Below are 23672 nucleotides of genomic sequence, written 5' to 3'. Positions count from 1 at the left end.
ATAGGAAGTGTGAGGTATTTTGTCTCATGGGTTCAAAGAGGTCAGCTCACCACAGCCAGGATGGTGAGGCGAGAAGGTGCATCCTGGTGCTTGGCTGTGCTCTCCTTTTCTCTTCACTCATCCATTGGGTGTGTCTCCTTGGGAGGACATGTACTGGAAAGAGGCCTCGGCCCTTGCAGTGCTATGCCTTGCCAGGCCTTCAGGCCTGTTCCTACTTTGCTGTGTCACCTCTGCCACCCACATCTATGTGTGGTCACCATGTGACTGAGGGACACCCTGCAACCTTGATGGAGGAGTCGGAAACTCTCTCAGCCTGGTTTTCCTGTCTTTTTAGTCTTGATTAATGGATTAAGCAAAATGTTCTTTAGCACTGTTTTTAGCCTCGGAAAATTGAAGGTATTATTAAAATGTTTTCCAATCTGTTTAAAAAATGTTTTTATGCCCAAATTTCACTCCTTTATATGCCTACTAATTTTCATGGTTATTTTAAACCACCGTCTCCTTTCCCACTTTTTACTTAGGAGTTGCATTAATGGGGGATCTGTAATTTTGTGAGCCGTCCTGACTGCGTCACAGGGTGTCCACACAGTTGTTCAGGTATTGCTGTGGGTGCTTCTGAGAAGATGGCTTGGAAACGGGTTAGCATTTAAGTAGGGGAGACCCCTCCATGCAGCAGGCAGCCTTCTCCTGTCTGCACAGGGATGAAGGCCACTACTTAAACCAGAGAGCCTGCCTGGCCTGGTAGCCTTTGGGGTGGGCATCAGATTCCAGGCTGGTTAGATTTCTAGAACCTCACTATCTTCTCTAATTATATAAATTAATTCATTGTTGTAAACCTCTTTATATGCCTGTATACCTGTCCATCTAATCTCTTGCTGACTGTTTTTCTCTGGCGACCCTGACTGGTACATAACTCAAGAGAGGACACTCAAGCTCACTGGAAGCTTTGTGTTTCTGACATCCTTTCTTGCTTTGACAACCTTGAACAGCTCTCTCATTGTGTCTTTGAATTCACCATCACCACCACTTCTGTTTTCTCCTATGCTGGTGATTAAGAATATTCTAGATGTTCTCCTCCTGTGTGTCACATATCTCATGAGTCTTTCACATTTCATCTCCTCCTCAATAGCTGTGTTCTGGAAAATCCCCCATTCTGCCTTCCAGTTTCCTAGCTCTCTCTTATGAATTTCCTCTTAGGTGCTGGATTAAAAGATATTTTGGGTTTTATTTCTAAAGGCTGATGTTTGATTCTTCACAAGGCAGGCCTGCATGTCCTTTGTGACGTTTGGTTCTTTGGTTATGACTCTGAACGGCGTTTACCTAAGAAGTTCAAATATCCTCATAGGGTTTTTTTTCCCCCGGCTGGCTCCTGCAATTTGGGGCAGGCTAACCGTACCAACTCTGTGTACAAACTCAAGTGTGCTTTCAACTCCAGGCTGGCTTTGTCGTTTTTTTTTTTCCCTCTGACATCGCTTTCTGTGAGGAGGAGTGTGTGCCCACTCTGCTTGTTCTTCTCAGGCAGCCTCTGGGACACCCCTAGTTGGAATTTCCACCTCCCAGCACCCAGCAGACACAGATAGACTTGGATTCCAGACCCGTGCTGGGCTATGGCTATGACATGTTTAATTGAGACAGTGCTAACCCTCAAGACACTCGAGAGGCCACTGTCTTAGTGGCGTTCCTGTTTCTGTTCTCAGATGCCTGCGACCCTTTCCGAGTTCTGGCTCTATACAGACAATTTGATTTCGTCTCCTCATCTCCACACAGACACAGCGCCTCCAACAATGCTCACGAGTAGATGTTAAAGATTGTCTGGGCACATTCATGGTGTGTTTGGGTCATACACACCTACCAACTGGTGCTGATGGTGCCTGCCTGCCACAGCTGTTCTTTGGGTACACCTATACAAAAGTAACCTTTCATCTGTGGAGCTCACTTGGCTGCACGGAAAGCTTAGTGCAGGAAGAAGAGATTGTGGGGTGCAGTAAGTAATGAGAAAGCGGCATTATATCTTCGAGACAGGAGAACAGTTTAATTTTCTCCTGTCAAACATCTAGGTGTTTTTAATAATCCCAGCCTTTTAAAAGTCTCAGACTTTTAAGTTTCCTTACATCTTTGACATGATTTCTCTTTGCAATTCCACCCACTCTGTGTGAGAATAATAACGTGTCGATGCTCTGTTCTTCTTCTGTGCTTTTAAATCCCGAGAACTCTAAGCACTTTATAGATGCTGCCATTTATCCTCACAATACCTCTGCGTACTGGGGTAGGGCACTGGCTAGTAAGAGTTTGCACTGTGGACAGAGAAAACCAGTGCCTGAGATACAATGAGTTTGAACATAAAAGGCCAGACCATCACACACACACACACACACACACACACACACACACACACACACACACCACGTGTTCAGCAGGAGAAAAAGAAGGCTCTTTGTTTCTCTCCCAACACAAAGAATCTGTTCCTGGTTCAAACTAGTGTATAATGCAAGCAAGGCACCTTCTGAGATGTCCTACCAAGAAGAGAGCTTCCATGGAGGGTTCTTTCTTGGTTGTGCTCTCTGTCTCAGGTTGTGGTGGAGATGGCTTTTGGGGCTATCTCGAGAGTGAACGCATGACTTCTCTGGATCCTTGTGGTAGGAAGGATGCTACAGTATCCCCAGTAACTGATGAAAATAGTTGGGCATTATAGGAATGAACGCTCTCTGGACCAACACAGGTTCCATGATGCACAACTGACATGCTGGTGCCCAGTTGCTGGGTGCGAGGGACCAGTAGCCATGCAGCAGTCCAACTCCTGCGATAGGGACATTGTAGTGGGGTGAAGTCAGGAGAGGCCAGTTGTACACAGTCAATAGACCCTCCCCCCCATCCCCTGAACTGGAGTGAAGCTGATGCCAAGGAAGGTGTTATAAGCGAGCCAGGGCTTGTGGACAAATGGAGGTTCTGCAGCTTTTTCTAGCCCCAACCAGTTTGCCTCTTCTGGAAACTGGCACAGATTCAAGATTAGATCTTCAGCAAGCCTGTGCACTGTACACTGTCACTGCTGGAGCTGAGCTAGCTCTGAGTGGAGGTGGGGGGAGAGCAGGCGAGGGACATAGCTCAGTGGTGACTCTGCTTAGCATAACAAGGATCTGGGAACCGTCCCCTGAAGAAACAAAAGGGCCATGATTCGTAGCTAGGCCTGGCGTAAAGGTTAGTATTTCACTGACAGGTTTGTGTCATGAGTCACCCGGATCGGACCATGTACTGTTATAATGCTTAGACTGCTGGGGTGGGGGGAAGGGCATGTCCACACGACACTGATGACTTTGGAAGTGAGGTCCACTCATCTTCAGAGCCAGACACCTGCCTTCAGGGCCTGCCTGACCTCTGAGGGAACATCGGCTTCCTCCTTAAAGGAGTCTGCGAGGAAATGGAAAGTGGCTGGTTAACACGCGGTCAGCCGACACCACAGAAATCCCTTAGTTTGAAGTAAGGGAAGGGTTGGGAAGCCATCGTCAGGACCCAAGGCCAGGCCACCGGCTTCTGATGAGCAGACTCGTTTCCCTCACGCCTCCTGAGAGTCAAAACGAGAAAGAAAACTTGACCGGTTGGTTCATTCCCAGGGAAGGCCACTTGCTTTGTGCTCTGTGCTATGGCAGGGCTTGTGGTGCGGTGATTATTTAACAAAAGAAGGCTAGTGTTCCTTGCCACGACAAGCCATACAAATTAATTTTATGTTTTACGGAGAAGGATGGGGGTGCCTTCGATGCAGACAGCCCCACGTGGCCACCTCTTCCCTCGATGCTCCGCAGCAGTTGGAAACGGAACATGTTGAGATTCCTGCTGCCGTTACTTTAACAGAGAGACAGCGGTGACTGCCTGTCCACACGCTTCTACCATGCTTTACCTATGTTCAGTGTTCTGAAGCCTTACAGTCGCCATCCTCCAAGCAGCATTAGGCCAACCCCAGCAGCTTGCCTACAGCCCTCAGCGAAAACAGCAGAACTGGGCTCTGACTTGAGGCCCTCAGCTTAGAAGAAAGAATGTTAACCGCTCCCAAGTCTTCTCTGGGTCAGGAGTGCTTGGATGGAGCTTAGAGCAATGTCTCCAAGATGCATTCAAGTTCCAGTCCCAAAGGGGCGTGAGCATTCTGACCCATGGTCACTGTTCTAAAGTAGCATTAGTGGGGCCCCAGCATACACCGTACCTGCATACCACAGCAGGTTTCCCCAGGGACAGACAGGACACCATGAGAGCATCGCTCTCCTTGCTTATCTGTTGCGACCGTCTAGGCTCTTTGTTCTTCCCCCAACACTCCTAGAATTCTCCCTGCATGGGGACTTTCTCCTGGCCCGTGTCTAACCAGCATCCCATAGCTATGCGCCATCCAGGACAGCAATACATTCTTGCTTAAAACCTGAGAACCTTTTGGTGACTTGACACAGTTGTGTGTGAACTTTGTATATGACCATGTGGCTAAGGGAATCAAAAATGCTTAGATACCTTTGCCAGGAGCTTCCACCTGGTTCTCTCTTCCCTAAATAGGCCCAGGCCTGTGTTAGTCAACGTTAAGACCATGTAACAAGATATTTGGCGTAAGCTGCTTATAGGAAGAAAGGTCTACTTCGGCTCAGGGTTTCAGAGAGGTCCATCCCTGGATTCAGTTGTTCCTGGGTGGTGGTGAGGCACCTGGCAAAGCAGAGCCGCTCATGTGTGTAGCCAGGAAGCAAGGAGCTGGCGTGGGGGTGTAGAGAGAAGGGGCCATAGGCAAGATATATGCTTGAGAAGCTACCCTCCCACCCCTGTTCCTCTGGCCAGCCCACCTCCTAATCGCCCAGAAGCTAAGACCTCATTACTGGATCCGTTTGTTCATGAAGTTAACTCCTTCACGACCCAGTCACTTCTCAGGTGTCCTACCAGTTGGGTACCTCCAACACATGACTTTCTGAGGGACACCATACTGAAACCATCTCTTTGCTCTCTCTGGGTCCCATACAGCTGTCCACTTGTCACAGAGGCTGCTCCAGGCCTGCCCCTTCCTGTCCTGTGTCTGCAGCCTCAGCAACATGCCATGTGCTTGCCTCAAATCCTTCCTTATTGATGCATCTCATGTTTGCCTTTCAGTGATCTCTGCCCTGTCAACAGAATGCTGAGGGTGGTAGGTCAGCAGCGCTGGGATGTGTCAGTGTCCTGCGGCGTGGATCTGCGGCATTAACATCTCTTTCAGTTGCGTTTGTGGATTTGTGCTATAGCTCCGGATGACACAGAAAATATTCTAGAATCAGTGGACAAGGTATGTGTGTGTGTGTGTGTATAAGTATAGAAGATTCATCCATAGAATACACACACACACACACACACACACACACACACACACACACACACACACACTCACTGAGCTGAGCTATGAAGAATAAGGCAAATTTTCCATAAAAGCAACAGGCATGATATTGGCTCTTCATTCTCTTGGTCTCAATGTTCCCTACCGGATTTTGATACACAGCGATGCATTTGAGGCTTTTAACTCTTCCATCACCTTTTAACTGGGGAGGGGGCAGCTTCTTACAACCTTTTCCAGGAAAGATACTCAAGTGTGTAGTTCTGACCTGCATGGACATCGTTCAGCTGCATTCAAAAGACAGCTTGGTTTTGTGGCCCGTTCTTTCAGGGTTGGTAGGAATGACACGGTTATCTCCCAGTGTGCCATGACGTCTGGGAGCCTACAGTCACCCCAATCTTGTCCTTTAAACAACCTGGGCCATTGTCTATTCCTCCTTGCGGCACCCAGTTGCTGTGGTTATTCACTAGCAAGTGTATCTAAAAGCTTTCTACACTTTAGCATTTACAGTATCACGCTTCACCGAGGAGATGGCTTAAGAATATCCAAGTTGATAGGTCTTTTGACGGGCTAGGTAGATAGCTCAGGGGTTAAGGGCCCTCGTTGCTCTCACAAGAACCTGGGTTCAGTCCCCAGCACCTACATGGTGGCTTACAAATATCTGTAACTCTGGATCCAGGGTATAGGATGCCATCTTCTGACTTGCGCGGGCACCAGGCATGTGCATGGTGAAGGAAAAAACATCCACACATATAAAGGTAAATAATAAATCTTTAAAAAGTAAAAAAGCTTTATGACTGTGACTTCTATTGATGCAATGCAGAACCCAAACTGTAGATCCACACTCATAGGCGCCATGGCCACCCAGCCATGTCCATAGCAGCCATGGCCACCCAGCCATGTCCATAGGAACCATGGCCACCCAGCCATGTCCATAGGAGCCATGGCCACCCAGCCATGTCCATAGGAGCCATGGCCACCCAGCCATGTCCATAGGAGCCATGGCCACCCAGCCATGTCCATAGGAGCCATGGCCACCCAGCCATGTCCATAGGAACCATGGCTACCCAGCCACGTCCATAGGAACCATGGCCACCCAGCCATGTCCATAGCAGCCATGGCCACCCAGCCATGTCCATAGGAACCATGGCCACCCAGCCATGTCCATAGGAGCCATGGCCACCCAGCCATGTCCATAAGAGCCATGCCCACCCAGCCATGTCCATAGGAGCCATGGCCACCCACCCATGTCCATAGGAGCCATGGCTACCCAGCCATGTCCATAGGAGCCATGGCTACTCATATATGTCCATAGGACAAATGGCCACCCGTCTAGCAATCAAATGTATGAGTTTTGGAGTGCTGCCTCCCTGTGGTAGGAGAGATAAGAGCCTGTTTATCACGTCATTAATATCTTATTTTTTGTGGGGTGTGTGTGGTAGTTTTATAATTGATTTACAAGCCCCTTCTAAGAAACCTACTTCAAGTAATTAACATGAATGTTTCTCTTTCTTCATAAATGTGAGACAAGAGGTAAAATTGGGTGAAAAAAGTCTTTGCTATGTTTGGGAAATTTTTCATTTGAAAAAAAGGTTAATAGTCAATTTTACTAAAAAAACAAAAAACAAAACAAAACAAACAAACAAACAAACAAACAAAAAACCCAAAAAACAAAACTACTCATTTTTGCCAGAAGTAGTTTATGATGATTCCCTGTTGATTTATCTTATGGTTTAAATTGTTATGTGCGGAGATCTTCCCCAAGGCCAAGGCCACCTGCTTATCTCCTTCACCAGGGCTGCCCCATAGTTCACTTATCTCACCAACTTAAATAATGACTTCATGCATATTTCGATGCTGCCGTCCAGCATCCCATGCTCTGGACAGTCCCACAATGGCTCCTCCTTGAATCCTGATAGCAGGCAAGTTGGAATACCTTTATCAAAATGTGATTCATTCTGGTAAGCTCCTCCTGAGAGCAGTAAGTCCAGCCCCTGAGATGGGACAGTGTGGGGCGTCAGGAAGCACCTGTAACAAGAAGGTAGGGCAGAGAGCCATGGTTGAGCTCCTGCACTGAAAGTCCTTGTGGTTGGGGTCGAAGGTGGGGTAGCCTCATAAAGAAGCCTGTGGTGCTCGCTCATGCCGAACCAGAAGCTGATGAAGAGCCAGGAGCTGTCTTCCTGCTGAGTTTTCAGATGCCCTGCAGGGGGACACCTTTTACTTTAAGAAGGAGAGCATCTTGAGAAACAGAACAGACTCCTACTCCTGCCCCGGTCACCTCTCAGCTCGTGTGGACAGGGTGTAGGTGTGAGGGTTGGAGAAGGGACACCTTCTCAGACTGTGAGGCCTTTTGCCCTAGTCTTCCACTAAAATTACCAAGGCCCGATGGTCTCTGAGGCAAGAAGAAAATGTTAAACTCTCTTCTCTTTTTCCTTCCCCTTTCACCTTAACACAGTAAGCTTACAAAGCAGCTTTTGAGTTTTGGTCTCTTTCAGCTATTTTGGGCGAAAAGCAGTAGGACTAAATAAAAATGTTGGATTTTTTTCCCTCAGAACATGGGTTATTCAGGTCACATTTCATGGCTAAACAAACATGCTAGGGCTTTTTTTGTAGTGAACCGAGTGACGGGACAAAATGGCATATGTGATCCATCCATGCATGCTCGGGAACAGCCTCTGCTCTCCTGGACAGCCTCTGATCCCGAGATCTTGTTGGTTCACAGTGTGTCAACCTTAGGAACTAACCACTGAGCTGCCCACTCCCTGAAGCCCTTTCTAGGACTCTGTGCCACTTGGAGTCAGCTTTCGTCCAGTGGTCCCTTCTTGGACCTAGAGTATTTCTCAGAGATGGGCGAGGGGGGGAAAAAGCTAGTACCTGACTGTGTCTCTTTTCTAAATCTCTGCTTTTCTGGAAGGCCACTGGTCTGTGTGGAATTCTTGTCCATATTAAACTTTGGGCCATTTGAGTTGACTCACCCCCAGACTCTGGTGGTAGCTCCCAAGTAAGAATCAGGGAAGAAAGAGATGGCTCCTGTCTCTGCTCACTTGGCCTCCTCAAGAAGTCTCCCCTACAAGGCTACTGTCCAGAGTCAGGTCCTATCTGGCCAGGGAGGTGACTGCTGTGTGGTCAACATGACTGAGGATGGGGGGGGGGTGCAGAGTAAAGATCCAGTGGGGGGGGGGAGAGACAAACCATGTCTACATGTTCCTTCCTACACCTAGGGAAGAAGCCCTGGGCATGACACCATGGGATGTGTACTCTTTAGTCTGGGTGACATGCCCAGCCACCCTGCAGGTGACTTCTGCTGTGTCTGTGTGGGTTTTTCCAGTATGGTCCCAAGTGCAGAGATGCCCTCTTCCCAAAGGAAGTGGGAGCTCCTTGCCCTTTGGCAGGCAACCCTCCTGTGAAATAGTGGTACGCATCTGCAGCGGCAAGAGAGAGCCTCTGAGAGTGTCCTGTGGGGAGCTGAGGAAAGCCTGGGTGACTGTAGATGGGCATGACCATGTCACCAATCAATTATCTCTCCCCATGGCAAAGCCCATCTCTAGTCCAAGCACATGACCGCATAGTCACACAGCTCTACCAGAGTGTACACGAGCCACCCAACCCTAGCCCTGCTCTACACGTGCTATGTGTCTGCCATTTCCTCATTCCCTTAACTTCCCAGTTAGGTCAATGCTTGCAGCTGTGCAGGTCTCAACTGTGCCCTGGCTTGTCCTGCTTCCTTCATTGCAGGGAAGGCCGGTCTGTGTGAAGGCTGGTCCTTACTACTGTGCGAACTTTGGCCATGGGTCACCCTCCTGCCCTAGCAGAAAGCACAGCAAGGATGACAGACCAGTGGTCTGAATCCTGTAGTTAGCAGGTAAGATTTCATTTTTCCTGATGCGGCTTGAATTGCTGTTGGGCAAAGGATGGCTTTCTTTTTTTTTCTGTGTAAGACCCCATTCTGCTGTCATTGATACAAACCTCTAAGGGTCCCAAATAAGCATCACTCGGCTTTCTGTTAGTGTAAGGAGTGTGATGGGCAATCGAGGTGGAAAAAGAAAAGGATTTTCACACTCATTTCTATCCATGGTCAGTTGGCCTCCTTGGTTTGGGCCTGTGGAAATATCCTGAGGAAAGATACCATGTGTGGCCAGGAAGCCCAAGAGAGGGGAAAGAGGAAGTTCTGAGGCCCTAATAGCCCCTCAAGATCACATTCCCTGAAGACCTGGCAACCTCCACAGGCTCCATCAGGCTCTAACCACTCAGCAGCACCATCAGCCAAGGATCAAGCCTTTAACGCGCAGGCCCCTTTGGTGTGCATTAAAATCCAAACGATAGCACTGTGTGACTCTTGAGACAACTTTTCCCCTACAGAAAACATTTTACATATTAAAAAAATGTTTCTTAGGAGTAATTTTCCTCAAGACTAGCATTATTTGACTTTGGTAAAATGTTCCTTGGTGTATTTATTCTCTGGCTGTAGAGAGGGGAGAGCTGGAATCCTACAGTCTGCCTCCTAGTGTCCTCCAAGAGTGGGAACTTGCAGGGATGGAATGCTGCTGGCTTCGCTCTTCCAAGCCCCTGCAGCTCTACCCCACGCAGCCCTGCAGCCCCGTACAGCCCGTCTGTCCTCCCTTCACACAGTAGCGCTCCAGAGCACACACCCGTTGACGCTGAGTTGAGCAACAAAAGCTAAAGCTCTCACACGGCCCGCTCTCTGGGCATGGCATGCCAGCCTCTGAAGGACTGGACAGCTAGATCCTCGTGTGCTACAAGGGCCTTGGAACCAGAGCGCCCTAGCCAGTTCCTCCACCTGGGCGCGTCCGCATAGCATGAAGCTAGAGATGACAAATTAAAAATGTGGAGGCCAAAGATGGAGAATGTATATTAAAGAGAATCAACAGTGTGAAGAAGGTTAAAGATGGTGGCGGCGTTATGGAGGAGGGGTGGATAGAAACGGTGAGTTTTCTGATATGCACATCAGGAATGAAGCTTTAGGAAGCTTGGGGAAGGGGCAATATGAACTTCTAGGACCCCCGCTCCTTCGCCCTGCATACCAGAGTCTTCTGAATCCCAAGAGTACACAGCGGGGAAATGGCTTCTCCCTCCTGTCCTCATCCTGTCCGCCTCTACAGCGGCACCTGCTTCTGCCTCTGTAGGAGAGATGACACCAGAAGGCTGACCGTGACAGTCTCCAGGCTTCCCAGTGCTTAATGTTTGAGTATGCGCTGGGATTTTCAGCTCAGTGTTTCTTCTTCCTGATTGCTGGCAGTACACATAAACTTCATCAGTTGCTGCCATCTCCCAGTCAATGAAGAAACTCTGAACGGGTTTCCGCTGCTGCCTTACCCTTATATGCACAATTTGGTAGGCATGGTGAGGGAGCCTATGCTACATTTGGATGTTCAGAAGCTTCCATGACTGGATGGAGCCTACAGGAGCATCAGATGGGAACCAGAGTCAGAGTATGGTGAACAACCACTGTGATTTCTAGGTGCTTGTGTCCCGGGACAGAAACCTGTACGTAGTCATGTGAGTAGAAGCAGGAGCAGAGAAGGTTTATCAAGAAAGGCTGTGGCTGGGCAAAGGGCTCAGCAGATAGTCACTTAGCCTGAGCTCTGCCCTGGTGACGCACACGCAAAGCTGGCCATGGTGCCGAGCAACTGCAATTGCCGAGGTCCTATAGGGAGAGGGCCTGAAGCTCTTAGGCAGCTAACTGGGAGGATGGTACACAGGGACAGAAACAGGGAGGGAAGATAATCAGTTCTGAGAAGTTGTGCTTTCACCTCTCTCTCCTTCTCTCCCTCCCTCCCTCCCTCCCTCTCTCTCTCTCTCTCTCTCTCTCTCTCACACACACACACACATACACACACACACACACACACACACACACACACACAATGGTACATGCCAGCAAGCTCCCCTATGCTATATTAATTTTTAAGATGTATTTATTTTATATATATGAGTGCTCTGTTTTCACGCACACCAGAAGAGGGAATCAGATTCCATTACGATGGTTGTGAGCCACCATGTGGTTGCTGGGAATTGAACTTAGGCCTCTGGAAAAGTAGCCAGTGCTCTTAACCACTAAACCATCTCTCTAGCCTTGCCATATTAATTTATTAACTTAAAAAGACACCTCCAAAAGAGGGAGTAGGGCAGAGCTGGGAGGAAGGTTCGAAAGGAGATCAGTGGGGAATGTCTATGAAAGTCACAGAACTTGCTATCCTGGCAGGGTGGCCTTTCTTGTGCTGTGCCCTGCCCGGGTACAGTCAGCCTTGGAGTGGCAGTCGGCCTTTTCTCTGTCAGCAGACTTTTCCACACACTAATTCACAACCTGTGTACAAAGCTTTTCATACCCACTCACTGCTCCATTCTGCCTCACTTCTAGTCTGCAGATAGAAAAACAGAATTGCAAGGCTGACTTTTAGGCAGCTCTTTCCTGAGACTTGCTATGCACCTCTTGGTCTGGCCTGTGATGACAGTGGTGGTCATGTGATTTCACATCGATAGAGCGCAGCCAATGTGCTTGCTGCACTTCCTCTTGTAGGGGACTCTTTTAGCCTGGGCCAAAGACTTCACTTTCTGATGTTAGACTAAGCAACTTGTAATGTTTTCCAGCTTCACTCTTGGTTCTCTGAGTTTAAGCACCTCTCCAATTACGTGTAGTTAGTGTTTGGGGGAAGAGGCTGAAATCTGAAAGCCCAATAACAACAATTTACACATAGTACCCTCCTAACATGAAACCTGATACCCCAATTTTGATGGATAATACTCCATACTTTAACCCCTCAATGTGTCCTGAGCATCCTGGAGCAGCCTCGGTGGCTTCCAGTGTGCTAGGCTCTGTGAAATACCTTCTCTAATTTTTTTTCTTCTTTCAGTACCTCATGGAGGCAGATTTTATTATTTGAATAAAATTCACAAACTTACATACAAGGGGAAATAAAGAACTAATTGAACCTTCCTGGCATTCTTTCCATGCCCCCACATCTTGGAAATTGGCTTAAGAGAGTCAGGTAGCCAGTTGACCACAACACATCAGAGGCAGACTGCATGTTGCATTATTTCTCACTCCCGTGCTACCTGCCTCTGCTGGGGAAGGCAGGTGCTGTGCAACTCTCTGCTGTTCCCAGAACACAGAATGTGAGAGTGGAAGCACTGGGGCTCTATTTTGAGACCCAGTGTGTTTCAGAATTCACACAGCCCAGCGTGAGCTCCTGGAGGCGACAGACACAGTGGGAACTCCAGTGTTACTACTTCCCCCCTGTGTGAGGAGCCCTAGTAAGGTGCAGACAGACAGTCACTGCTTATAGTGGGTGTGACACAGTAAGCAGAGTAAGTGGGGACCTGCATGCACTTAGGGAGAAGGCCTCTCCTAGTTTACTGACTCCCAGGAGGGGGTGTGGCCACTTGCTGGTATTATCAAGAACAAACCTAGAGTTTGCACGTTACTGTAGGTCGGAGTTCTGCAGCCTTGTTTTCCTCCTTAGTCCTTCCAGGTCCTTGTGGCCACTTGAAGTAAGCAGTTGTGTATCTGGGAGGAAGAGACCAGAGGCTGGAGACACAGGACTCTCCCTGAAACCCAGGATGCTCCATGTCACACTTCTGCTGTTTTTTTTTTTTTTTAATGAGATGGTAATTTGATTATGCCAAATTCAATCAAAACAACTCAAATAAAGTTTCAGGGGGCAAAATACACAAAAGATGTGTAAAATCAACTGACTTTTGGTTACTTTGCCTTAAAAAAAGTGTAGTATTTAGTGTGCTGTTTCATCATGCTTAGCGAAGGCAACATGTGTGCAAATGCATACACAGGCATCTTTTCTGATTGTCTCCACTTTAAGTTTTATGACAGGCCAGACAGGTCGCTCAGAGGTTAAGAAAGAGCACTTGCTACTCCTGTAGGATCCAGGTTCAGTTCCCAAGAGCACTTGCTACTCCTGTAGGATCCAGGTTCAGTTCCCAAGAGCACTTGCTACTCCTGTAGGATCCAGGTTCAGTTCCCAAGCACCCATATAGTAGCTCACAGCCGTCTGCAACTCCAGTTTCAGGGGACCCAACGTCCTCTTCCGGCCTCCACAGCCACTGCACCTATATAATGCACACCCATTCAGGCCAAACACTCATGCACATAAAATAAAAGTGAACCTTTCACAGCGGCCAGTGGTATAAGCATCGTGGCACCTCCTAGTGGTCGAATGAACAGATTGTGGTGGGTACAGACAATAGAATATTATTCTTCCTTTAACAAGGGAAGTGCTGACTTGTCTACAACAGGGACACGCCCTTAGTGAAGGATAATAAATGATTCAGGAGACAGATGCCAAGAGAATCCAATCCTATGAAGCCCCTTAGGTGCTGCAGTTACAGGGACAGAAGGATCAGTGGTATCTGGAGCCCAGGGGCAGGGAAGATGGGCAGTTGCTAAGTGGTAGGGACAGAGATCCTGTTTTGTAAGATGAAACACATTCTGGAGATGGATGGTAGTGACAGCTACATGACGAGACTATAACTGTAGGGTTTTTTTTTTTCCTGTTCAAGTATTTTTATGTTTTTTTAAGTGATTAAAAAAAAAGAAAGAAAGAAAAATAGTGGCTAGAAAACATTTTGGCTCAGAGCCATTTCATTCCCAAACAACGTTGGGCACCTCACTTCCTTTTCATCTTGAGGGCATCTACTCCCATGGCCTCCTTTGCCACAGTGGAAAGGAAGGACTCCCGTTCCCAGTAGGCAGGCAGGTCAGAGGACTCTAGCGTTTGCTGGGCTCATTCTCTGAAGTCTAGGACACCACACCTGGCTTTACAAGTCCGCTGTGACCTCACCCCAAGGCCCAGGCAGGGCCTGCTGGAACTCTTTCATTTGGAATGCATCTGTTCTTGTTTGTTGTCAGGATGGAGGCCCTTGGGGAGCCTCCAGGGCGTAACCCTCAGTGTTGTGACCTTGAGCTCTCATCGTGGTAGAGGGCAGAAAGGGAGGCAAGATTTTTGGGCAGACAAAATGAAGGCAGGGAATGAGCTAAAGAATTCTCTTGTGAAGTTCCACCTGGGAGAGACTCTGCCAGAAGGTCGGGGCAGGGCCACACTCTTACCAACAGTGCCCAGGAAGAAAGTCCCTGATGATGCTGTAGGAGCGAGGGACCCCTTGCACACTGACAGGGACTTGGAGTATGCATAAGTTTTATGCATGTGTATACATGTGTGTGAGTACCCCATGGGTAAGTGTGTGTGTGCCCCTCTATGTGTGTATGTGTGTGCCATCAGCTTAGAGTTATTTCTCTGCAGATTCCTTCTGCCCTCGGGGAGAATAGTCTTCTCAGGGACCGTGCAGTTGTGGAAACTGCTGAGCAGTCATTTTAGGGGAAAATGTCTGAGCCTGGCATTGGCTCAAATGTAGATGGTATTCATTTGACGCACACTCCACACTCCTCTTGGCTGGGTTCTGAGCACATGCATGGGGTACTGTGAATGAACAAGCACTTTTCATCTTACTGTTAGCTATATTAAAACCCCGATTTTCATCTGTACAGAAACCTGATGGCGTGTTGCAGCTACATCTGTACCCACCAATCCACAAGCCTTGCCAGCTACTGTGTGTCAGTGAGGGCACAGGGCTGTTGGTACATAAAGCCATCAAGAGTGTCACCAGCGCTCATCCCATCTGGCCACTGTAGAGCATCTCATTCCACTTGTCCCTGCTGGGCTGTGTACCTGTAGTTACCGTGGTGTCATCTGTGCCAGGCCCACCTCACGGGCCTGGGCTCTTGCCAAGGGAACCCTAACCTGCTGCACATCCCAGAGCTCTGGTTTACACGACATCTGTTCATGTAAAGCAAGGAGAAAAGCCCACCTCTACCCATTCCACTCGCCAGGCTGTGGGCGGGGGGGGGGGGGGGGGGGGGGGGATGGGTGTGTGCCCTAAATGCTACAGCTCCAGAGTTTCACCCTATGAGTTCACACACACATTTTTTAAAATTTATTTTATTTTATTTTTATTATTTGGTGTCTCTGCTCTGGGAATGAGTTCACAAGAAGCTGCCGTGTATGTAGAATGTCCCCTGCCACCGTCAGCCTCAGGGACTGAATCTGATTGGTCGCAGGGAAACTCCTGTGCTACGAATGGGTGACTTGATGGATAATCCTTTTGCAATTGAGTTCCTGTTTCCTCCTTTCTCCTCTCTGGTGATAGACCTTCACAGCCCCAAGACACAGTCTATGTCATTAATCAGGGTCCATCCTGAGGAGACTCCTGTCCAGTCCCTGGGTGGCAGTATTGGGTCCTCCATATTACCTCCTGGCCCCCCTGAACACCTTGAGTCATGCTACGTACTTTTATCCAAATTTTGATCGGTTGATTTTTAATCTCTACTTGCTTGTTTTAGAACAAAAACACGGCTTTGGTCTTTTAGAGTCAGACAGCGATGAGATATTCTGGCCTTTGAATGGAGTTCACAGACCAGCCACACGAGGCTGGAGGCCTGGAGGTACACAGATGGCAAACACGTGGATTGTGTTCCTCCCCACGGAGGAAATTCGTGGCAGACACCAGGCAGACAGGCATGATGCGCAACAAGAAACCAGGCTGTCTGACCCCGAGACTAGGTTCAAGGCTGAGGTGCACATGTATCAGAATGGGTCTGGTGATAGGAAGCCATCAGGGTTGGATCAGAGTGGAATGTTCTGCACAGCACAGCACACGCCTGGTCTGTTGTCTATAGGTCAGCTCAGCACAGCACAGCACAAGCTCCCACATTCCCACCCTTCTGTTCTTCATCTCATTAACCCCTCCAACTGAGAGACACAACTTTCTCCCCTGCAGGCTGCATCCCAGAGGAGGCTCTGGGCAGATCAGCTGATCTGGAGCTCCCCCGGAAAATGCTAACCCCCAGTGAAACACCCCTTGAGAAACACCTTCAGCAGCTGACTTGCAGAGGCCATCTGCAGGCCACAAGCCGGATGTCCTAAAGGGTCTTTCTGGTCCTCAAGGGTCTGAGCCAGTGGTTTCAGGCTGAGTTAGTGTGTGTGCACTTACGTTCTATAGATCCGCTTTGAGTCCATCTTGAATCTCGCTGTATGTAGCAGTGTCAAAGGGGCCCCAAGTGGAAGGCGATGAGAGCCCTAGTCACACTCTACACACCCTGTAAGATGGCAGAGGTTCCCAGAGACCCAGCAGGATGGTGCGTTTAGCCATACTTGACATTAATGCCACACCCTTGTTCTTTCTGGCAGGTTGCCTCCCGTTTGCGTTTAAAGGTGGGAGCAAAGGTCCCGCTCTACTGGCTCTGCGAAACCGCACAGGCACTCTGGGGCAGATGAGCAATGACTCCGCAGAAGGTGCCGTGGGCTCCTGCAATGCGTCAGGTATGAACGACCCCGGGATGACTACAGCCTCAGGACCACACTGCCAGCCCTTCCCTGTGCTGTTTGTCTCTATGAGCTGGAACCTCATGAGCAAAGCACCCAGGAAAATAACCCGCAACTTGGAAGGACAGTGAGGCCTTATGACATTAGCAAGGGTCCAAATAGAGAAGTGGTCTCAGCCAGAATTTTGAAGCCCCTTGAGCGACTTATTCTGATTTTCTAAAGTTGAGAGCGGGATCCTTCTTGATAAATGCAGCCGTCAAATTAGCAAGTCAGCTCCTCCGTGGAGGTCATCCTCGCTCACCAGCAAGCCAGGGTAGTGCAAAGATAATATCTGCTATTTACATCTGACAGCTTTATTTAAACCCAGTACTGGCAAAATATTATTAATTAATTTAATCTCTTCATGAAACCAGACTATCAGAACCTTTAAAAAATTCCTCCAAAATACAGAATGGCTATCACTATCTACTCTGAGGGACCCTCTTCTGTGTGGCTTTGAGGATGAGGGTTGTGAGTGGATGTGCACTTACTCCATACAGGGCACTGGTAACTTACGAAAGACACGATCCCAGTCCCACTCAAGTCTAGCTCAGTGAGCCAGTAAGTTATTGAAGTTACTTAACGGAAGTGTGGGTGACTCAAGGACAGATACATCAATGAAAAGCCCACCCCAGCATAGGCTTATGACTAAAAAAATGTGGCATCCATTGAGCTCGCTGCCCAACTGGCAGTCAGCTCAGCCCGAGGCTCTGCTCCCCCCTGTCTGTTGCTTACTGATTTGAGGAAGTATATCATGTGAGTCTTTTAAACATCTACCCCTCTTTTGCCAGGAGGGAATGCTTCACTTCAGAGGAAATATTCACAAATATGCAGTGCCAGCATCAAAAGTCAAAAGTATGTGTGTGTGTGTGTGTATGTGTGTGTGTGTGTGTGTGTGTGTGTGTGTGTGTGTGTGTGTGTGTGTGTGTGTGTGTGTGTTTAGGAAACAACTATATCTTCTTAGCTCTCTCTTTGCATATAACTATGAAAACAGGGTCTTTTGCACATGGCCACAAAGGTCTCTTTAGCTACCTGTGCTCTACTGGCCATGTTGGCTCCTTCTCTTGTATATATTGTTTTAAGCCTTCCCTACATGGATTGTTCCTAACAGGCGCCAAAAGACAATCCTTGCCCCAGCTGCTCTCCATCTGGGGCAAGTGACTGAGAGAGAATGGAGGAAGAGGGTTCTGTGTTTGAGAGTCTGAGTGTTGCCCTAAAGAAAGGAAAACTCAGAAGAGGCCAGTGGCCAGTGCAGGAGAGCTACACCAGGTCTCTGGCTGGGTGGAGCCTGATGCAGGGGAGAGCATCCTAGACATAGATGAGAGCCGGTGTCAAGGCCAGAGGGCATTTTCTGTCTTAGCCAGTACAGAACAGGTAAGGTGGCCAAGCCAGGTGAGCAAGCCTGGAGCGTAGACCACAGGGCCGTGCGTGTGGAGAGGAGCAAGACCCTGCAGTCCGCAGAGGATGTGGGAGTTGGGGAAATACGCAGACTTGAAGCCAAAGCATGCCGTGATGCAATGGGCCTGCTGTGGAATGAATAGCAGGAAGGTGAGATACACAGAGATACACAGTGTCAACAAGTTGGGAGTGGCAAGGGAAAGATTTTGGTTCACCCACTATAGCTTCCTTTTTATAACCGGCTATAACCTAGAGCTGTGAGCCTCTTTAAGATGGCCTCCGTCAGGGTATTTAGTCACAGCACAGAGAAGAGATCATGAAAATACTGAACATTCACCTCCCAGCCAGCCTCACAAGCGAGCATTCCTCAGGAGTTTGGCTGTCTCCGGCTTTCCTGGGTAACACAGCGGAGTGTGGCTGCCATGAACAAGACTCTAGCAGCCTCCCCCCCTCCCCCCGCCACCCCTTTCCTAGGGACCGACCGTGGGGGGCACCACAGTTTAAATCTGCAGTTAAATCTCCTCCCCCTCCTCTCTTTCTCTCTCATTTTTCAAACAACGTCTACTTGCTTACTGTCACTTATATTCGATGCACCATAATTCTGCCACACGGATTATCTTAACTATCTATAGGATTTGCCTTTTTTTTTTTTTTTGCTTAGAATGTGGTTTTGAGGACATGGTCTGCTTTCAGGACCAAGTTAGACAGCAGAGTGTGGTGGTTGCCTCTAATGGTGAGGTAATAAGCTAGAGCGATAGCTGTGGACTGACATGCACACATTTATTACCCTTTGTTCCTGATTAGCTCCCAAGAGTTCCTGCCTACTGGACTGTCCCTCGATGATGGGCTGTGTCCTTCACCTGTTAGGCTAACCTTGTCAGGGCATTTTCCACAGCAACTAAGATACATGAGAGCATGGCAACAAAGTCGGAATCAGAGTCTCTGGTTGAGTCTTGCCTTAGGAGGGGCGGTCCGCAAGAATCCCTGAGTCCCATCTACAGCATTGGGTACCACCTGGATATTGGGGGTGCATAGATCTGGAATGTTGACCAGGGCTCCACAGTTGGTTGTTGTGAGAGAACCACCCTGGACAAACTGATCCAGGCGCCTAGTGAGATGAATAATCTGACTGGCTGGTCACAGATAAGATGAGGGCTACCTGCTGCTGTAATGGCACCTGTCTCAGAAGTAGAGACATTAGAACCAGTGAACAGCATCCCCAAAGCCTTGCCCTGACCAGGTCATGCAAATCACCACTGGCTGCCCGGTATTTTCTGGGAGCACAGCATGCAAGTCTGTGTGCACTATGGGCATGTGTGTGTATATATGTGTATATCTGTGTGTGTATGAGTCTGTGTGTGAGTGTATATGTGTGTGTATGTGTGTGAATGTGAGTGTGTGTATGTGTGTGCATGTGTGAATGAGTGTGTGACATGAGAGGACAGCACAATCTGTGTGGAAGTGGGGTTAGCCTCTCAGTCATCAAGACGAGTAGAAGACACACAGTGAGGGAGCAGAGGGGTCTGTCACGGGCCACTGTCATAGCTGGGTGTCAGCTCAGTCTGTGAACTTCGTAGTCTGATAATGGCGTCAGTCATGATACTAAACAGGCAAGGTGTTTCTGCCCACCCGTCTGGCCCTGCCTCTCTCGTTCTTCCCGTGCAAATCCACCTAAAGGATATTTGCTCTTCACAAATCTACTCAAGGGACCGTTTAGCTCCTGAAATACCACCCTCTGTGTCTCTCCCGTGTCGGCCGGCACCCGCTATTGTTGGTGTGTTTTCAGGAGTGACAGAGGGCGTGTGGTCGTCACAGGATAATGCACACAAACTCTGTGCGACCTCGCCGAGGAATAGGCTTTTCGGTGGTTTGAATGAGAACACCCCCACAGTCTCACGTATTTGAGCCTCAGTTGGTGGTGCTGTCTTGGGGGAGCGTGGTTCAGGAGGTGTAGCCTTGCTGGAGGAAGTTTGTCGTTACCATTACGGGTGGGAACGTGAAGGCGCATGCCAGCTTCGATCTGCTGTCTCTGCTTTGGGCTCTCAGCACTCTGTTCCAGACACCATGGCTGCCTGCTGACAGGATGGATTCTCATCCCTCTGGGTCTGTGAGCTCAAAATTTCTCATCTATAAATTGCCTTGGTCGTGGTGTGTTTTATCACAGCTATAGAAGCAAGGGTAGCTAACACACTCCCTGGGAAGAAGTCCAGGGCCTCTGGTAAATGGCCTGCTTCTTCCTTCTGGTGCTGCTTTTTCCTGAAGTTCCCTTGACTAAGTGCCCTACCTGGAAGGGCATCGCTTGCATGTTTCTGCCATGACCACCTGCCCCTCGCTGTGGAGTAGCACAAGTGGGTCCTACGAGGCCCGCTTCTCAGTGTGAGTGTTCGGCTGGCTGTGGGGATTGTTCAGGGACCGTAGCCAACAACACCCACAGTTTGTTCTGGCCCTGAGCCTGTGGACTCGAGCCAGCTCCCAAGTACACACAGGATCTCTAGGAAGATCTCGGTGGCTGAGTGTGATGCTCTAGCTGGTGGTACTCCTCAGGGAGCACACGCTAGTGCTTCAGGATAAGAGTGCCGGAGCCCAAAACAAGTGATGGGGATGGGGGGAGGGGCGCGGGGGAAGGAAGCTCTAGAAGCCACAGGTCCCAGAACGGGAGGAGGCCGACAGCTGCATGTGACATCCTTTCATCTTGGCAATGTGGTTTTGGGATTTGAAAAAGTCACATCCTTGCTCTGGAGATATCAGACCCCTGTATTCCCTCTTAGAGAAGCTTCCGGGGACTGGAAAAACAGAGGTGCTCCTGGCCCCCTCTGCCCCTCAGCCCAATATGCTCCCACACCACCCACCATGTCCAGGAGCAACAGGGGGACAGAGGCAAAATGCCTTAGGGTCTGGGTGGAGGCTAGGAGATGGGACGTCCCTGTAAGCTTGGGTCGCGTTTTACTGCTTTGTACTCAGAGCCTAGGTTATTGGTAGAGGTAGTATGACTTCTGAGCAGATTCGAGTTAGCAGGCTTTCTGAACTTTCAGATGGGTGACTTCTCTTATCTCTGTCCTTAAAAGAGCCCTTCAGACTCCTTGTTAAAAAGAGTCTCCGTGCTCCTTGTTTTTGAGATTCACTTTGAAGTCAGCTTCAGAGCTCACCTTTGAAGCTTGAGACAGACTTCCGTGGCCACTGTGTGTGTGGAGGGGTGCACGTGGGCAGCAGAGGGAGTGACAATGGCCACCTGCTGTGTTCTACCTCACTGTTTTCTTTATGGCCACACAAACAAACAAACAAAAGCCAAGAGCATCTCTGAAACCTGGGCGAACGGAAAGTTTGATTTTTGTCTCCACTGTTCCACTGCCCAAAGAGACAGGTGGTGGCAAAAGCCACAGGGACATGACCTCATACAGAGAACTCCCAAGGTGGCTTTCTAAGGTTGAACCCAGCTATGGTGACTGCAGAGCCAGGTTCAAGTGTGGGACAAGACTGCAGACCCTCAAGGCACACAGTTAAACGTAGTTGTCATATTCGGCTGTCTAGTTAAAAATAATTGACCAGGCCTGATCGCTAGTGTCCACCGTCAATGCGGTGGGTTTCAGATCACTTAGGAGATGTCTCTTAGTTTGACCCTCGGGAGTATGTTTAAGCAGTCTTAGCAGGACACAACATCCACTCTGAATGTGCATGGATGGTCCATCTAGTGTCTGGATTCCTGACTGGATAAAAAAAATGGGAATGAGAGAAAGTCAGCAGAGCGGCAACGTCTACCCCTCTGCTCCCTGGCTGTGTGTGCAGTGTGACCTGCAGCCCGGTGTTGCCATGGTTAGGCTCCCACCGCGGAACACCATAACCACAAACTGTGGGTTCCCCCTTGCTTTTGTTGACTAGTTCATCACAGCGATGGGGCAACTAAGCCACCAGACTGCAGACAGACTGCAGACCTTGCCCTGGCTACTCAGCCTTCATTTCACTGGGGTGAGGTGTTCTCGGAAAAGGCACAGTGTGCACACGCCACCTCTGAGAGATGCCACATAATGTCTATAATCTATTAGTTGATTTTCCAGTTGCCACGATGACCAAGTATCTTACAAGAAGCAAACCTGAGACAGGAGGGGTTATTTTGGCTCACAGTTGGAGGGGGCTCAGAATATGGAGGCAGGGAAGTGACTTGCAGCTGCTGAGGGGCATCTGGTCACATTGTATCCACTGTGAAGAAGCAGGGAGGCGTGGCTGTGCTCAGCTACCATCCTCCCTTTGATACAGTCCAGGCCCCCAGAAGGGATGGGTACTGCCATCCTTAAGGGTGAGTCTTGAGCCCTCAGTTAACCCAGTCAAGATGATCCCTCACAAACATGCCCAGACGCTGGCCTAATCTAAATAATGCCTCATCAGCTGTCATTTGTGGAATCCTGTCTCCTAGGTAACTCCAGGGTCTTTGAGGTTGACAGTACCAACTATTGAAGCCGTGAAAAGAGGCATCAAACTACAGGGCAAGCAGAGGGGGTTTCCCATGTATCCTGTCACTGATGCTGTGAGTCTGTGGTTGGTATTTGACCTTTCCCACAAGAGATACCCTTGGTGTTTGTGCAGGCCACATGACCTCAGTGAATGATGCCCATAGAGTCCTTCAAACCCCACCCACATAGGTCCTCTCTCCTAGGTGGAACCAGAGCCCCGCCTCTATTAGCTTTGCTCGATGCCTCTCTGGTCCTTTTACTGCTGCTCTTCACTGTAGTGCTCTCAAGTGTAGCTGCCATTTCTGTCACTCCCCTGCCCAGAGCAAGCTGATCTTTCTAGTCATTCCCCCCCTCCCCTTTGTGCCTCAGGTGGATTCCTCCAGTGTTAATCCTGCTCTCTTGTGGTCACACCTGTGATGCACTGTGTCCTATGAAGAGCAGCAGGGCTGGAGTGACAGGGCGTTGTCCATGCGTCAGAGACCCAGCCCTGGGGGCCTGTGATGATGTCTGTTCTCCAGCAAGCTCAATGACAGCAACCTGGTAATGAGTCTGGCTTCACTGTGGGTTAAAAAGCTTCCCCCGCGGGACACAGCTGGACAAAGAGCTGGGTGTTCATAGAAGATCACATTTCAAAGAGGTGCTGGTTCTCTCACGAGGCTTCTTTGCAGTTTAGTGCAGCCAGAGCGCATCCCTTTTGTGGCAGGGTGTCAGCTGGGCTGCCTCAGGGCACAAGCAAACTTTAAGACCCCACCCAAGGTAGCTCAGCCTTCTAGGGCTCACATATTGTTCTTAAGAGAAAATATAGATACGAAAATCATCCGACAGCCGGGGCTGGCTTGCGTATCTCTTCCCCATGCCTCTCTGCAGTCCTTTCTCTCATCTCAAGCTGAAGTGGGGTTATTTGTGGGGCCTCCACTGGTCATCTCTGTGTCACACAGAGGCCCCTCTATCTGAGTTACTCCTCCAGCCTTCAGTTAAGTGGCTGCCGTCCTTTAGCATTTGTGTATGTATCCAGATGGCTTCACCCTATGGTTATCAAGGATGAACTTTGCATATGGTGTCATGTTCTCAGTGGTAAAAGGTTGGACAACCCTGAAGGGGTCTATGAAGCCTTCC

General features: G+C 49.2%; 1 protein-coding gene across 1 annotated transcript in view; it reads left to right on the top strand.

Annotated features, from left to right (window-relative positions):
- PDE10A (phosphodiesterase 10A) overlaps positions 1-23672 on the top strand; it is a 422490-nt gene that overhangs the window by 177028 nt on the left and 221790 nt on the right. The window contains exon 2 of the mRNA XM_084777845.1: positions 16540-16671. Coding sequence (XP_084633971.1) covers positions 16540-16671 — 132 coding nt within the window. The remainder of the gene's footprint in view (positions 1-16539; positions 16672-23672) is intronic.

Source organism: Acomys minous, assembly GCF_964271855.1.
Source record: "Acomys minous genome assembly, chromosome: 3".
In the NCBI taxonomy this organism is placed as follows: domain Eukaryota; kingdom Metazoa; phylum Chordata; class Mammalia; order Rodentia; family Muridae; genus Acomys; species Acomys minous.
Note: the sequence above shows the minus strand (reverse complement) of the source record. Positions and strands in the feature narration are given on the sequence as shown.